The sequence below is a fragment of the Pituophis catenifer genome, unplaced genomic scaffold (genome assembly GCF_029215685.1).
Source record: "Pituophis catenifer annectens isolate HBS135680 unplaced genomic scaffold, rPitCat1.0.hap2 SCAF_4, whole genome shotgun sequence".
Taxonomy (NCBI): domain Eukaryota; kingdom Metazoa; phylum Chordata; class Lepidosauria; order Squamata; family Colubridae; genus Pituophis; species Pituophis catenifer.
Genome location: NW_027256884.1, coordinates 99,292,733 through 99,310,367, shown reverse-complemented (window position 1 = coordinate 99,310,367; position 17,635 = coordinate 99,292,733). Strand labels below are relative to the sequence as shown.

Sequence of the window (17,635 nt, the reverse complement as noted above, 5' to 3'; positions counted from 1 at the left end):
TCATAACCAGTTTTAAAGTTTTCAGATACGTTTACATTTCTTCTTGACATCCAGAAAAATACAATGAGATCATTAGACTTGAAACATGTAAAATATGCCAATAAATTTTCTTGGATTTTCCAGATTGTATTCTCAATTTAATAGAAACATAAGAAATTGCCTTGCCATAAGAAAGTTAGACTCGTTGTCAACTGCTTGATATTTTCTGCATATCTCTCCAGGGTATCAAGGAGAAGGTGTTTCATTCTTTTTAATTCGAACCCTTAGGACTGAACCAGGGGTGAAATGCTCCCAGTTTGGACCAGATCGCCCGATCCAGTAGTGATGGAGATGGGTGGTTCGGAGAACCGGTAGCAAAAATCCCTGCCCCTCCCCATGCCCAGCTGAGCCGCGCGATCATCAGAGGCTTTTTTTCTTTTAAATACCTCTGATGATCCAAGCTGAGTTGCCTGTTCGGCAGAGGCTTTTTAAAAAACCCTCTGCCAATCAGGCAACTCAGCTTGGATCGTCAGAGACATTTAAAAGAAAATGCCTTTGATGATCCAAGCTCTGATGATCCCAGCTGAGTTGCCTGATTGGCAGAGGGTTTTTAAAAAACCCTCTGACGATCAGGCAACTCAGCTGGGATCGTCAGAGCCTTTTGAAAGCATTTTTTTACAACCTCTTCGCCAAAGAGGTTGTAGAAAAAATGTTTTTAAAAGTAAAAAAGAAAAATTGGCTATGCCCACCCAGTCACATTACCCCCCCTCCAAGTCATGCCCACAGAACCGGTAGTAACAAATTTTAGATTTCACCACTGGATTGAATCCTGAGACATTCTGTATTAAACGCAGGTATTTTAAATGCAGTATCATATTAAAAACTGAAGAAATATCTAAATATTGATACAAATAATCGGCACAGTATAAACCATAGAATGAGACTAGGAATAATTTCTATCCAAGTGGTTGAAAATCTATCCTCATTTAACAGATCACTGAAGGTTAGAATATTAGGACTTTATGTTAAAAGAAAACCAAATTTTGGAGGTAACATAAGACCATATAAAGAATGATAATCCAAAATGGTTTCATATTGTTGCTGTATGCACTTTCCAGTTGGAAGCATAATTATCTTTGTAGCAATTACCAAGAATAAAACTAGTCTAATATGCTTTCTGGGACTAAAAGGTTTATTCAATTTAAAAATAACAGGTTTGAAAGGAAATTCAACATTTGTAATTTGCTTCTGTGGTAGGAAATATTGCCCTCTGCGGGTTTGTTTGAATTAGAGACCAAGACACACTTATGTTGAAGCATATATTGATTTAATAGTAATTAAAGTAAATCAGAGGCAGAAAGGAATTATCTAAAGAGGGGCGGGGCTATAGAATTTCTCTATAGACATGCAAATAAACATTTTCATTTGATTGGACACATTAAACTTACACTGAATCAGCATGAATTCAGTGATACATTCCAACTAGTAATTTGCATATTACAGATAGTGATTAGATCCAATCCACCAACTATAAAATATAGCTTAAATGGAGTCAATTCTTGAACAATGGGGCTTTGTTTTAAACAAAGTTATCTCATTCTTGTGCCAAATTTGATATTTTCATTTCACCGTTATCTGAAAGATCTTGGTTCCCAGACCTAGCTACTACAATTCCTCACCCTGTAACACACTCCTAGTGTCTGGTTTGTGTTATTTCCATATAAAATTTTCATTATCTTATCATCACTTAGTTACTTTAGCTATAAACACCAGCTGACTTTTCTGACTGCTCAACAAAGACTGCTAAAAAATCTTCTATTTGTGACTAAGTTATTGCTTTCACTTTGGGGTAGCCCAATCTAAATTCCCAGGCAAAAATTCTCCTTCAATCCATTCTACTATAAATCATTTTTCAAAATTGTTGAGCTTTACAAAATTTCCATCAAATATGAATGAGGTAGAATTTCAACTAAATATGATGTACTTGATTTTTAAAGGTAATTTCTTAGGATAGTTTTATTAAAGATATTATTAGGGTTTGTCTGTGGCTTGAAGGTTCCAATTCATAATTCCACAAATCCAAGGTCCTAAAAATCTTTAATTATATTTGGAAAAAACATTGGCACAGATAACATATAGATAATCATAAACATACATGAGTCATTCTGTCAATTTTCAGGCCAATCTTGTTTTAAAGAACTGCCATTATTATGTGGTATTAGAATGTATGCTACAGAAGGACACATTCTCTGCACAGTATATTGCCTTAGTTGTGCTAATACATGTACATAACAATAGTAATAGGACTTTCTGGCTTAGTTTAAAACAACAACTGCTTTATTCTGGTTGGAACTATTCCAACTTTATTCCAATTGTAAAGTTGCTGAAAGGGGAATGACATGAAATACTGCCAAAGCTTCAAAGTACTTTTTTACTTTGCAAAACATATGGCTCATTAAGAAGGATGAGCTCGGTTAAGAATAGCAATAGCAATAGCATTTAGGTTTGTATACCACCCTATTGTACTTTATAACACTCTCTGGGCGGTTTACATTGTAAGTATTAATTTTAATTTATTTCCCCCAACAATCTATGTCCTCATTTTACCAACCTCAGAAGGATGGAAGGCTGAGTCAACCTTGCGCCCATCAGAATCAAACTCCAGGGGATGAGCAGAGTTTGCCTGCAATACTGCACTTTAAGCAGTGAGCCACCAGAATCCCACATAAAATATGAGAAACGACAAAAAAGATACTGAAATTACTATTCATTTGCACACTTAATTACAACTGTCTTTTTTCCATTATTTCTTAAGAACTATTAAGCTTTGGAATAGGTGAAACCAAGGTTAGTGGCAAGAGTAGAAGTAAAAGAGTAAATAATGTATTAAGGGAGATGGAGGGAAGGAACAAACCATTGCTTTATATAACTGCTGTTGTTTTAATCACTTTTCGAAACATACAAATACCAAATGAAATTTAAACAATGTTGAATAGACTTCAGGAAAAATGATCAGTTGTATAATGAGGTACTCTTAAAATTATGCAGCAAATGCAAGAAACAATACAGAATTGTTTTAAATAGCTCATATGCAGAGTTAACCTTATTGGAGTGATTTGTATTTCTGCAGGCTCAAGATGAAGTGATAGGAGTTTTAAAGGCTGAAAAAATTAACTTGGCTTTACTAGAAGGACAATATGGCTTTGTTACTCCAAAAAAAGTCCTTGAGGCACTTCAACGAGATGCTATACAAACCAAAACTACATTATGGCAAGAGGATATCTATGAAAAACCCATGGGAGAGGTATGTATGATGCATGTTTAAACCAGGATGTAAGCATACAGGGATTAATCCTAGAATTCACTGAATAATTGATTTAACTAAAGAAGGGCAAGTGTCAACAAAGCAAAATATTGTTTTTCTGAACAGCATAAACAGTGAGTTCAGAACTTAAGGATCCCAGGCTTTAAATCTCTACTATGAACTGACATCTACTTTAGTTGTGAATTTCAAAGATAATAAATTTAAATGCAGCTGTCAAAAGATAGAAAGTCTAGCCAATTAATGAATTCAACCCCTACTTTTGTATTAAGCCAGCACCCTAAACAAAACCAACAAACTAAGGGATCCTCTATAACTATTCCACATTGCTAAGACACTTGCCTCTGTTGCAATTTGACTGCCCTTTCCCCTTGCCTTGATATGTGACACACTTTATAAACAATTCATGTATAGTGTTATGCTTGGACCGGATGCATTTCTAGGCCTTAGGAGCTGGAAAATTTGGTAAACTGATTCAGCCAACTGGCATGTAGACTTCATTGCAGCAGCATCACAATCAAACTCTGTCTCTGTTTATACAAGTTAATTATTTTGGAATGGTAACCTTTGACCTTGTCAGATATTCAGTGTCAGCAGATCTTGCCCTAGCAAAATCAAGGGCTTATCCTAGGACAAATTATGTGTAAACAAGCAGGCTTAGGAGCCCTGGAATGTAATGTGTTCAGCAAACACACAATCACTTTAAAAAAAGGGTTTGGATAGTTACTTCTAGTTCTTTATTTCTATACATCAGAGTTACAGAACTTTTAACAAGCCATTTTTTAATATATATGCATGTGCATTTGTTTGTCTATTTGTGTGTATATATATATATATGGGTGTATGCAACAGTACATGCCACAAAAACTCAAAAACTAAAAGAGATTTCGAATGACATGTAATAGACTGTACTAAAAAGGGCAAGGCATCATAGAAAAGATAAAGGAAGAAAAATGGATGTGGGATAAATAAATGAATAAAATATCAAGATTACTATGTAAGAGTTGTTTCGGATGAAAAGAGAATGCGAAGATGCTGCAGGGTTGGGAGGATTGACAGCCAATGTGAAGGGAAAGCGATATAGGATTGCAAATAAATTCCTGCAGATTTCAGATTATCCATTTATGATATTCCCAGAAAGATAAGGCCTCAGGCTTCTAGGTTTTATTTTCTATCCTGGGTAATTTCATAACTGCTTTGTTTGCTTGAAAGGGAAAATGTGGGATGTCTCCTATGCTTGGTAGAGAATGGTATTTTTATTTCCACAGGCAATAGGGCATTATATGCTTACAGTGGTAGTAACAATAAAAGCCTTCACTTCTGTTTAACTAGCTATTCAAAATTTCAATATTTTATTTAAAAATTTAATATTATGAATAAGATAGAAATTTGAAGAATCAGCATGGACAATTAAATAGCTGTACAATAATAAAACACCTATATTATCTAGTTCCAGCTTCATAGATATACCGTGTTTTCCTGAAAATACAACCTACTCAGAAAGAAAGTCCTAGCTTGATTTTTACATGTGCGCCCAATATAAGCCCTACCCCCAAAATAAGCCCTAATTAAGACCCCGCCCAGTCTAGGTTTGTTGTTGTTGTTGTTAGTTGCGAAGTCGTGTCCGACCCATCACGACCCCATGGACATCATTCCTCCAGGCCTTCCTGTCCTCTACCATCCTCTGGAGTCCATTTAAGCTCACACCTACTGCTTCAGTAGGGGGTGGAGCTGCCCTACTACTTACCTTCGGACAGTTGCAGGCCTTGCACACCTCAGCCCATTTCTTCTGCAGCCAGTAAGGCTTTCCTGAAGGCCTCTGTAGCTGATAACAGAGCTCCGGATCGATCCAGAACTCTGTTATCAGCTGCAGAGACCTTAAGGAAAGCTTTGCTGGCTGAAGAAGTTCCTGAAGGCCTCTGACAGACAAAAGGAGGCCAGGAGCAATGCACCTAAGTGAAGTGAGCCAGTAGATGACATTCCACCCCAAAAATAAGACCTGGTGCCTTTTTTGGTGGCAGAAAAAATATAAGACCTGGTCTTATTTTCAGGGAAACACGGGTATAACTAGGTATGTGGTTCATTATAGCTCAACATAAACAATATTATGAACAAAATGTTGTCACTGAGCATTTTCCAAGTTTGAGAAGAAACATTAGTAAATATTCAAAAAGATTTCACACTCAGATCTAAACCAACGTTAGCCAAAAAATCATGCCATAATGCTGTATTTATAATGTAAATACAATTGTATAATTAATGAATTTTCAAATTATAGTGAATATTAAGTCATAAAAAGTCTAAAATTCTTAGAAATAATCTATGGAATAGACATATTCCTCTCATTACAAATTCCAAACATAACTTGGACTTTTATCTTGGATAAGTTTTCCTCCTAATGCTATATGGCAGCAAAAGAGTTTCTAACACTACTAGACTTGGCAATATTAACTGCGAAGAAAAAAATCAAAATGATATTGTTCTATTATATTTATTAAAGTTCAGGAAGTAGAAGAGTCTAAAAAATACCAGCCAGAACATTTCAAGAATCTATTCCAAAATTATAAAAACAATGTATTATTTATTTTGTTAATCATGTTAGATGTTTATCAAAAACAAGGAGCAACAGAAAGAATTACACCTGGAGTGCAGAAAAGAAGCAAGCTGCTAAGTAAATTCCTCACAATGATCTGATAATTTATTGTATGTCTGGATCTTATTATCATTGATATTTTAATAGCTGACATTACCTTAAATGATGCCAACAGCATGGGAGCTCTGGCAGTTGAGAATTACTAAATTAGAGTAATTCTATTTTAGTTCCAGTTCTCTGCCTGGGACAGCTATGAATTTCCAGTGACAAAACATGTGTACCATTCTCTTCTCCTATAATGAAATACTAGCCGGGGCAAACAGATTATTTTTTAAATAATTAGAAAGTTCAGTTGGTGCCAGTTACCCAACAGCCTTGAAGATATTCAAAACCATTTTATAAAGACCGGGTCATTCCACATACACCTAGTATATAAAACACTTTTCTTGGTTACAACGCATAGAGTCCACAAATTTATATTTATTTATATTAAAAAACAATGAACAGCAAATTTGTTTAGTCTAAATGTTTACCACTGTATAATAGGTGCTATAATAAAAGAAACTGAACTTCGTATAACAATAAGTCAAGTATGGGTAGATTTTCTATTTCAAAAATATATGCCACTGCAAAGATGAGAAGGGTTCCAAGACTGTCCAATGCTATTTTCAGCCAATAAAATGGAGACTTATTGAAACTAAATATTATGGATTTATTCCACATCAAATATAAGGGAAAATTGTAATTGACGAATTTCAAAAGTGTACTTTGTTTGTAGCTTTATTCAAAGATTATCAAATTAAAAAGTTAAGTCAGTATATGTATTGTAATCGTAGATCACCATACCCCAAGAAAATTTCTGGTAGTTCACAATGTGCAAGTAAAAGAAATCAATGTTGTAAATAAAATATATACAATTAGCAAAGGAATCAAAATGCTTACAAAAACAAACAAAATAGCTCACTCTTAACTGTATTTCTAAATAGATGATAGAAAGTACCATGAAATCACCAAGGGGAAGTTATTCTAGAGTGATAGATCTGAACTAATAAACACTGGCTCTTGGACCACCCAAAATTTTGCCTCAGGGTGAAACCTTCAAAATCCTTAGAAGATGTAATATAGTCCTTCAGACACTTATACAGGGTTTCATATGTTAAAAACAGCATTTTGAATTGCATTTACAATCCTATTTGTATCCAATGAAGATCCTAGAGCACAGGTGTTTTATGATCGTAGTAAGTCTTTCTTGACATAAGGTAAGAGTGCATTTGCACTAAATATTAGCCCCCAGATTTTTTTTCAAGTACAGTCTCATGTTCACCACATATGCTATAATACAGTATATTCTAAGGAATACAAGGAAATGTGTCCAAAATATATACAAAACGAACAACAGCACTACAGACATATCATATAAAGAAAAGAGCTGATGGAAATATGGGAAGTGTGTTGGTCTCTCTCTCTCTCTCTCTCTCTCTCTCTCTCTCTCTCTCTCTCTGTGTGTGTGTGTGTGTGTGTGTGTGTGTGTGTGTGTATGAAATGAAATATCTTCCTCTGGAAATATAGATTGATGAACTGGCCAAATTCCTCTGTTAGGGATTCTTCAGATGCATAGACATTTTTATATATATTTGGAACATGATATATATAAACTAGAGTTTAACTATAATGATTCCAGAGAAAAATGACATCTTAGACTCTTAAGAGCATGATAATAAAAGACAGAATTTAAAATGAAATGTCATTGAAAAGGCGAATGCATTCTTAATGGAATATTTTTACTGAAATTTGATCGATTAGTTGAGAGGAGTCAGTCCCCATGTTCTTTTTTAAAATAAAATTTAAAAGTACCATTTGGCTAACGCTGGAAAAAAAAACCCACTTGCCCCAAACTGCAGATGAGTAAATGCTTGTTTAAAGCATTGATTTATGTGTGTGTGTGTGTGTGTGCTTATATATGCATGGGCACATACAAAGAATTTCATTTGGCCTCTTTTATTTATGACTAATTCCAGACAAATTTATCCCAAGTTTTATATGTAGAAAAATGCAATATCTAGATTGCCGATCAGAAAATCCAGTCCAGCAGAGACAGGCCCTCTGATAAAATCATGAAGTCTAGACTATCTTGGTCAAAGGACTTGTAACTCTGCCAAAACAATGCGAAATGAGGGAAATCTGTTTTATATTATGTTTCCTTTTAATAAACAATAATTCAACTCATCAGTGTAACAACAGCAGCTACAAAGAACTTTCATCACCTAATAAGGAAGCTGAAACTAATTACTATATGGAATAAGCCCTTTTTCCGACTGGAACAGTTAATGTGCCAAACAGAGAACACTTCATTGGTTAAAAAGGAGAGTTTCCAAACAAACAAACAATACTGAATAAATCAACATGATTATCCAGAACATACTTTTAAATATGCAGACTAAATGATAAATGATAAATTCTTAACATTCCTCACCAAAGCCAGTGTATCAGTAAGATAGCAAAGAAATATAGCCTAGAAAGGAAATAGGAAATGCATGCTTTGGCCTTCAGTCCTATAATCCCTAATCTGATTAGGCATTCTGGAAAGATTTGTTCGTTTGTTTTTTTTATAATTTAGCTTGTGTTCCATTCTAATCATTTACCTAAAGCAGGGGTGTCAAACTTAATTTCATTGAGGGCCACATCAGGACTGTGATTGACCTCAGGGGGCCGGGTGTGCGCAGCCAACTGGGTGGGCGTGGCCATCTTGATGCCACTCCCCAGACTGCTGGCATGTTTCCTCTTTGCATTGGGTAGACCAGGCCTGTTTCCTCTTTGCATTGGGTAGACTGGGCTGAAGCGATGTGGGTAGACCAGGCCAAAGCCACGCTGGCCCGATGTTTCCTCTTCGCATTGAGTAGACCGGACTGAAGTAACGCAGGCCAGACCCTTACATTTTCCAGGATGGCCCCGCGGGCTGGATCTGACCACATCGCAGGCTGGATCCGGCTTATGGGCCTTGAGTTTGACACCCGTGACCTAAAGTATAGTTTTACTATGCACAACCAGGATTAAGGCAACTGAGAAATAAAATCAGATAAAACAAACATCACATCCATGATGATGTAGTTCAAAATCTTTAATGATAGAATTTTAAAGATTCAGTTATGGTGTTTAGATTCTAAAGACTCTGAAGACTACAACATATAGTCTTATGATCACAATTGAGTGCAATATTTCCATTGCTAAGCAAGACAATTTTTAAATTTTCAATCTTTTTGCTATAGTTGTTAATATGAAATATGGATAAGTTACTTATACATTTTTGAATAAATAATAAATGTAATAATATATTCTTAGCCAAAATTAAGAAAAATGATAGACATCTTCAAAACTGAGGACCTTGTTACTTTTTTAGCTTGACAAATTGGTTGAAAAACATAAAGAAACACATAGACGGATGCTTGGGCAGCTCCTCATGGTAGAAAAATCTCACAGGCAAACTTTGTACGACCTTGAGGACGAGAAGAGGAAACATTCAGAATACATGGAAAAAAGTGACGAGTTTACCAATTTATTAGAACAAGAACAAGAAAGGTAAGGCATTTTTACAGACAAGTAATAAAAGTCATTGTATATTTTTGTATTTATTTGTATGAAGAATGTGAGTATATCAGTGATCTAATAAGAAGTCAATTTAATCTTATATAATATAGAATAGAATAGAATTCTTTCTTGGCCATGTGTGATTGGACACAAAAAAAAATTGTCTTGGTGCATACGCTCTCGGAGTACATAAAAGAAAAGATACATTTGTCAAGAATAATAAGGTATATGAAGTTAGAACTAGTTTGATGTAGAAACCATGAGAGTGAATTCTAATCCTGGGTGGTCTAATCCCTGGTGACTATGGGCCAATCACTTTTTCTCAGCCCTTGGAAGGAGGCAATGGTAAACCAATTCTGAAAAACCTTGCCAAGAAAACTGCAGGGACTTGTCCAGACAATCTCTGAGCATCAGGCATGATTGAATGGAAAACAAAAAATGAAGTTAGGTTAGATGTAGAAAATATATTTTAGTTTTACACGATCATGTAGAGACCAGTCTTTAAAAACTTTTGGCAGCATTAATGTTTGCTGAAGTCTTTTGTTGTGACAATTTCCCTAGATCTCTTTTCTTCTGAGCTGGGAAAAGAGCTCAAGCAATCAAGACGTAAGGCAAGCTGCTGGAAAGGAGGTCTCTCTTTTTATTCCAAAAACAATAACAAAGACCCTGTTTGGGGCAGCTGGCGACTGACTGGTGTATTAGTGAAGTTTTTATAGAATGTTGAGCCTTTTGTTCTAGGTTTGGGAAGGAAATGTGTGTGTGATGTATGCTTTTATGATCAGAGAAACCAGGAGAAGTATCTTGCTTGCTATCTTTCTTATGAGTAGAGATTTTCCTGTGGGACATATGGTTCTTGTCGCTGTTCCCCTTGGATGTAGAAAGTTTGGGCATAGGTGCCTTTTAATTTGGTTCGCCTTCTGTAATCAGTCTCCATCTGCCTATGGTCTCAGCATTTGAGCGATCCCAGCACCTTGACTTCATTGTCTTTCCATGACCTTTTGAGGTTACTGGATATATTGTATCCCCACCTTAATTTATCAATGAAACAAAGAATCTTATGAATGGAGACAAGATTTCTCTGGCAATAAGTGTTACTGGCAGTCAGCAATGAGCGGTTTAAAGGAAAAGGAAGAGACAGGGGTATTTTCCCATGGGGATTTCTTCTAACTTAGGGAATTTTGAGGGGGGTCTTCTCACTTTGGGGGAGAGTCTAACTTTTTTGGGGGAGGTCCAAAATAAACTGCACACTTTGCTTCTGGTTGTTCATATCTCTAAATCATATACAAGACTCAAGACTTTAACAAAATTTATAGAGTCACTATTTAATTAACTCTGGATGGCTTACAATAAAAATTACCAATAAAAAACCCCCCAGGTAACTGTGATGATCTGATAAACCAATATGAATCAAAAGAATCTTGATAATAAAATACAACTACAGAAAGTCAGACCTAGGGAAACTTTCAAAGCGATGTAAAGGATGGGAAGTTTGGGGCATTGTGAACTACTCGGACCCATTACATGACATTCTTTCGGAGCATGCCCATTCTACCAGATGTTCAGGTATCCAGGATCCATAAAATGAAGGACTTTAAAGGTTACAAGTAACACCCTATTTACACCTGGATGATCATATAATCTGTACAGGCTCAAACCCATAGTCATATTTTGTCATGGTTGAGCCTGTTTGTCACATACAGATCTTTACAGCCTCCAGCTACCACTACATATCTTTGTTAGTATTACTCGTTCCATTGCTTTAGATGTTCACACTGAATATAATCAGCATAGACTTCTTCTCAGCAGATGACCCTATCAGTGGTTTCAATGGCTTTAGATAAGCCATTTATCAGATCACTGGGAAGAAGACAAAGGTCGAGGTCCTATGTAGAGTAGACCAATCTAATAGGTCCACCTCCTTGATGTCAGTTAGCAGCACTGGTGAATATAAAATAGTTAAAGTGATGTCAAAGAACTGATGGTGACATGTTAAAGTGATGACAAAGGACTGGTGGTGATATTGATCACCCCCAAATCACCCCCATAATTGTTGCAATACAACAACAAAGAGCCTTGGTAGTACAGTGGTCTAAGGCACCCTGTTATTAAGCTGGTTATTAAGACCAGCTGCCTGCAATTACTGCAGGTTCGAATCTCGCCAAGGCTCAAGGTTGACTCAGCCTTCCATCCTTTCTAAGGTAGGTAAATTGAGGACCCAGTTGTGGGGGCAATAAGCTGACTTTGTATAAATATACAAAAGAATGAAGGCTATTGCTTAGCGCATTGTAAGCCACCCTGAGTCTCCGGAGAAGGGCGGCATATAAATCAAATTAAAACAACAACAACAACAACAACAACAAAAATCTACAGCACAATCTCTTATGTATAACAATTCTTTAATAAACTGAGACAGGTAGATGGTAGATGAGACAGGTGACCATGAACTCCTGAACTCCTGACTTAAATATCACATTAGAAAGGATTGAAATCACCTAATACTATCAATCTCAGGGACTCAGTTACTAATTCAATAAAAGATTCTAGCAATTCCATTGCAAAAGGGATATCACACATGACAGGAAGACCAGTAGAACTATGGGATCTCACAACTGCTATCCGTAGCTAAGAGTCTATGGATGCTCTTAACACTTCCTAGATGACAACTGCAACTTCTACCTTCTGGTCTTAGGTTTATGTCTGGCATCACACAGGAAATCTGTGCTGTCATATCTCTAAAAAAGGAACAACCCGTAGCTATCTAGGTCTCAGTAATGCCCTCCATATCAGCCACCTCATCCAGAATAAATTCCTGGATAAATATTGCTTTGTTACAGACAAATCTCTGAGTATCCAGTGTCCTGACTCCAAAACTGAACTCTGAGGCAAGAAAAATTGGTTAGAAGTATTGAAGGTCAAAGTATGAACCCAGAGCATTTGAAGAAACTGAAATGGCCTTCTGTCTGGCATCAGCTCATGCTGTGCTTCATTTTCTCAGAAAGTACACCACTTTCTAGATGTAAATACAGCAACTTTCTCTAGATGACTTTCTCTAGATGACTCTAGATGATTTTGGTTTCAAAAATACTGGACTACAATTAAGTCTCATCATTCCATATTACTATTTTGCTGATGGATTTAGCAGAGATGGCTAAATTGATTTGTTGTTGTTGTTAGTTGCAAAATCGTATCTGACCCATCACGACTCCATGGACAATGTTCCTCTAGGCCTTCCTGTCTTCTACCAGCCTCTGGAGTCCATTTAAGTTCATACCTACTGCTTCAATGACTCCATCCAGCCATCTGATTCTCTGTCGTACCGTTCTTCATTTGCCCTCAATCTTTCCCAGCATTAGGCTATTCTCCAGTGAGACCTTTCTTCTCATTAGGTGGCCAAGTATTTGAGTTTCATCTTCAGGATCTGGCCTTCTAAAGAGCTGTCAGGGTTGATCTTCTCTAGGTCTGACTGGTTTGATAGTCTTGCAGTCCAAGGGACTCGCAGGAGTCTTCTCCAGCACCATAGTTCAAAGGCCTCCAATTCTTTGGCACTCAGCCTTTCTTATGGCCCAACTTTCATATCCATACATTGCAACTGGGAAAATCATACCCTTGACTACACGCACTTTTGTTGGCAGGGTAATGTCTCTGCTTTTTAGTATGCTGTTTAGATTTGCCATAGCTTTCCTCCCCAGGAGCAAGGGTCTTTTAATTTCTTGCTGCAGTCCCCATCTGCGGTGATCTTGGAGCCCAGGAAAATAAAATCTGTCACTAACCCCATTTCTTCCCCATGTATTTGCCAGGAATTGAGAGGGCTGGATGCCATGATCTTAGTTTTCTTAATATTGAGTTTCAAGCCAACTTTTGACTCTCCTTCTTCACCCGCATTAATAGGAGCTTTGGTAGTACAGTGGTCTAAAGCACCCTGTTATTAAGACCAGCTGCCTGCAATTACTGCAGGTTCGAATCTTGCCAGGCTCAAGGTTGACTCAGGCTTCCATCCTTTCTAAGGTAGGTAAATTGAGGACCCAGTTGTGGGGGCAATAAGCTGACTTTGTATAAATATACAAAAGGATGAAGGCTATTGCTTAGCACATTGTAAGCCGCCCTGAGTTTCCGGAGAAGGGCGGCATATAAATCAATTTTTTTTTTAAAAAAAAGGCTCTTTAAATTGTTTACTTTGATTAAAAAAAAAACCACAACTACTTTTATTTCTACTTGGAAACCACTTCTGGACTTTGCTTGAGGTGGCAAAAAATGAAACTGATTTTGGGTTTTACTGATTAGATAGATCTGTTATAGAAATGGCTAGTTTATACTATTATGTAAAAGTAAAAAGTTGAGGTTAGATGTTAATTCTTATTCTACTACACCAAAGGGAGCCGGCAGTCAATGCCTTTTCTTTCTTTTTCCTCTCTTCTCTACACTTTTCTCTTCCCTTTTCTTTCCCCTATTTTTACTTTTATTTGCTTTTGTATTTCTGTATTTTATATTATAATCTAATAAAAAGGATTAACATGGAGAAATAAATTAGGAAAAAAATCCAATTATAGTTCAACATACCTGGAAAGTGCCAGATAGCAAATGGCTAAATTCTGCACAGATGAAATATTATGGGATAGGGCTAGAGAAGACTTATTCTAAAGGCTTAAATAATTATAGAGCTTGCAATATTAGCACACGTGGCATTATACTGTAAAAAGTGGATTCTGTGACTGATTTGGAAAAGTCTAGGCTTTCTTAACAATTCTATGTCTATACCTGAAGTCATCATTCTGTGGAGCAATAATAATAATAATAATAATAATTACACTTTACAGTATGCTCAGAACGAGTGGTATTTTGAGAGGCATAGCAACACTCAAATCCTAGAAGTCACAGACTAAAAAAAAGTGCAAGGATAGGACCCCACAAGTAGCAAGAGGTAAAAATTAAAGAAAAATATCAAGGGAATACATTCCAGATTTCCTCACCCCTCTAATGGAAGATAGAAAAATGTTATTTTAAAAAGAACTGCATACTTTGAGAACAAAAATTAAACATTAAAAACATCTCTTAAGAGTGGTCAGGGAAATGCAATGGTCATATTCTCTATATTCTGGACAGTTATACTTAATTCTCAATGTTGTGAAATCAGTGTCTATATTACTTTGCTCAGAATAGCTTCCAGATAGAAAAAGTTCAATTTGATAATGTCAAAATGCATCATTTTCATAGCATATAATGAATAGATAACACTTCTCCTTGCCTTCATAATCTAATGTATACCTGTGTTTCCCCGAAAATAAGACCTGGTCTTATATATATTTTTTGTCACCAAAAAAGGCACCAGGTCTTATTTTTGGGGATTGTTTTCCATTGACACACATCGCCGCAGCGGCACCAACAGCCTTACCCAGCAGAAGCCTGCTGCCAGCCCACTTCTTCTGTGGCCACTTGTCGTTGCTTGTGTGTGTCGCTCCTGATCAATCTGGAGCTCTGTTATCATCTGCAGAGGCCTTTCCTGAAGGCTTCTGACAATGAAACAGAGGCCGGGGGCGACACGCACAAGAGGCAACAAGCAGCTGCAGAAGAAGTGGGCCAGCAAGGCAAGGCAGGTGTTGGGGTGTATGAGGCCTGGCTGCAACTGTCCGAAGGTAAGTAGTAGGGCAGCTGCATCCCGCAACCCCCACTCTCACTTAATTTTTACCCATGCACCTGGCCCCACCCCATTCACCGCAGAGTGGATGGGGTCTTAACTGGGGCTTATTTTGGGGATATGACTTATATTGGGTGCACATGTAAAAATCAAGCTAGATCTTATTTTCGAGGAAACATGGTATACATCCTGGCACCACTGCCAACATTCATCTTTCCTACTGCATTTCTTAATTTAACTTTCCTACAGATAAGTCCATAAAGTGTCATCTATAGATGTTTTTCCCAGGTGCTTCATAGACATGCTGGACTACAATTTCATTAATTGCCATCCAGCACTACAGTAATAATCTAACACATCCAAAGGATGCCAAGGTAGAAAAGAATGCGCTTTTAAAAAACTGCTTGTTGATTATGTAAACAGGTTGGATAAATTCTCATAGATATGTGTTCAAATGCAATAGGGCATGTACCTAAGAGAAATATGGGACAATTTGATGAGATATCAAATTCAGAAATATTTTGTGCAATGTTGATATCTCACAGCAGACTGATTAAAGACTCACAGACTTAAAAACTCTTTGTTTCTAAGCTAAGACAAAATAAAATTCAGACATGTCAAGTGTGAAAAGCTGGTTTATGAAATAAAATATTATATTGTCTATAATGAAATCAGTGCCAAACTAAAAAAAAGATGAATAGAAAAAATATTTTAAAATAATTGATAAATATGTGATTAACATTTTAATAATTGGAAATGATATTTTAAATATTTACTGGTTTATGTCCAGAAAAAAAAGGTAGGATATGAAATTTCAAAAAATGCAATGGAAGTAGTCCACATTTTGTGACCACAATTGGGATAGGCAGCTTGGTTATTGAGCAAATCAGTCACTAATCAGTCACTAAGTGAAAAATCACATAATTTTTACTTCAGGTTTCTTTTGTTTTACAGAATCACAACCCCTAACACCTGAGAGGACCCAAACAAAGGAAAGATTTCCAGAATTCAACTCACTTATAGTCCTTTTCCCCCACTCCCCTGCCCTTGAAATGTTCACCCAGTGCTGGGATAACTAGTAAAAAAAAATTGCATTTATATTCATTGGAAAGGAAGGGATTACAAAGGAGTAAGGAGGCACATAATAGATAGACAATAAATATTGAAAGTAATATAGGTCAGGTATTTAGTGCGTTAACAACCTTTAAGCCAGAACCTTGAATTTCATCCAGAAGTCAACTGCTAACATAAGCAGCTCCAGAAGCAACAGGGTCATCCATGCATATTAAAGAACATCCATCACTGCCTGGATCACCATAGTCTGAACCTGCTGTAACTTCTAGGTACTCTTCAACAGTAATTCCATGAAGAGCACATTGCAGTGTGGGGTGATTAAGGCATGAGTGACAGCAAACAGGAAAGGTTGCAACTAGCACAAAAGATACAGCTTTGCAAAAGCCCTTTTATCCACAGCTTCCTAATTATCTTCAAAGTAGGAGCTCTTAATTTTGAGGAACTCCTAAAGTTTGGGTCACCTCTGAGCAGTGAAAAATGAGTTGATTGGCTTTGCATTAAATCAACTATACAGATTGATGAAGGATAGGAAGCAAAGTGAAAAGCACGAGAGTGAGTTCTGGAGAAGGCATGTTAAAAGGACAAATGTATTTGGTGTAAGTAAGTACAGCAATGCACATTGTGAAAAATCTTATTTCACTTATATACTGAAAGACGATGAACTTGCAGTGACCAAGCAGAAAATGACTCTTGGAACAGAAGTAGATACAAGCTTAATGAAAAACAGATTCTTTATGTGGCTTCAGTGACGGAAGTTAATTAATTCAAGGAAAACTTGGAAATAACTGTCAAGATGCGAGATCTTTACAATAATCTTCATGCATTACTGTTAGATAGTGTCACAGTGCTTTCAGGTCACAGGAAATGATCCAACACATAGCACCAAAAATCTTGTGGTTTGTTATTATTAACATAGAATCCAAGTTTATTAGTTTTGCTTTCAGACATGTAAGGCAACCTATGCAGTATTTTATTAAGGAAGCATAATTCCTTCTCCCCCTCACCTTCTTTTCTTTTCTACTTTTTGCTACTTACCTACATTAACTAGTTCCTTGTATGCAATGTAGCATATGGATGTTTAGGTATATAGCTTTTCCTATTAACTTCTCACTTACAGATGGGAAGGGATGCTAATTACACTGGCTGGCAATCTCCCTTTGACTGGTCATCTGCACCAACAAGACATGTCCTATGCTGACCCTTTATTGGTAGTCTTCTTCAGATTACACTTGGGACCATATCAGTAGTCTTGACCCAGGCTTCCTTCAACCAACATATCTTCTGCAATTCAGATGGCTTACAATCCAGCCATCATTTTTTATGCTTCCCCTTAAGTTTCCCAAACTTAACATACCCTTTGTTTTCATGCCAGCACATCAAGTTCTTTTTCCTTTCAGAAAGTTTCCACCTGGGAGAAAAGTTTGTTATCTGCTCTGCTCCCAGACTTTGT

General features: G+C 36.6%; 2 protein-coding genes across 2 annotated transcripts in view; one reads left to right on the top strand and one right to left on the bottom strand.

Moving 5' to 3' along the window:
• The window catches only part of LOC139316187 (filamin A-interacting protein 1-like), a 104,394-nt gene extending 88,291 nt beyond the window's left edge, over positions 1-16,103 (top strand). Inside the window, exons 4-6 of the mRNA XM_070942747.1 lie at positions 3,110-3,283; positions 9,292-9,470; positions 16,066-16,103. Of these exons, the coding sequence (XP_070798848.1) occupies positions 3,110-3,283; positions 9,292-9,470; positions 16,066-16,087 (375 nt within the window). The 3' untranslated portion in view covers positions 16,088-16,103. The remainder of the gene's footprint in view (positions 1-3,109; positions 3,284-9,291; positions 9,471-16,065) is intronic.
• Positions 1-17,635, bottom strand: part of CMSS1 (cms1 ribosomal small subunit homolog) — a 192,840-nt gene that overhangs the window by 114,837 nt on the left and 60,368 nt on the right.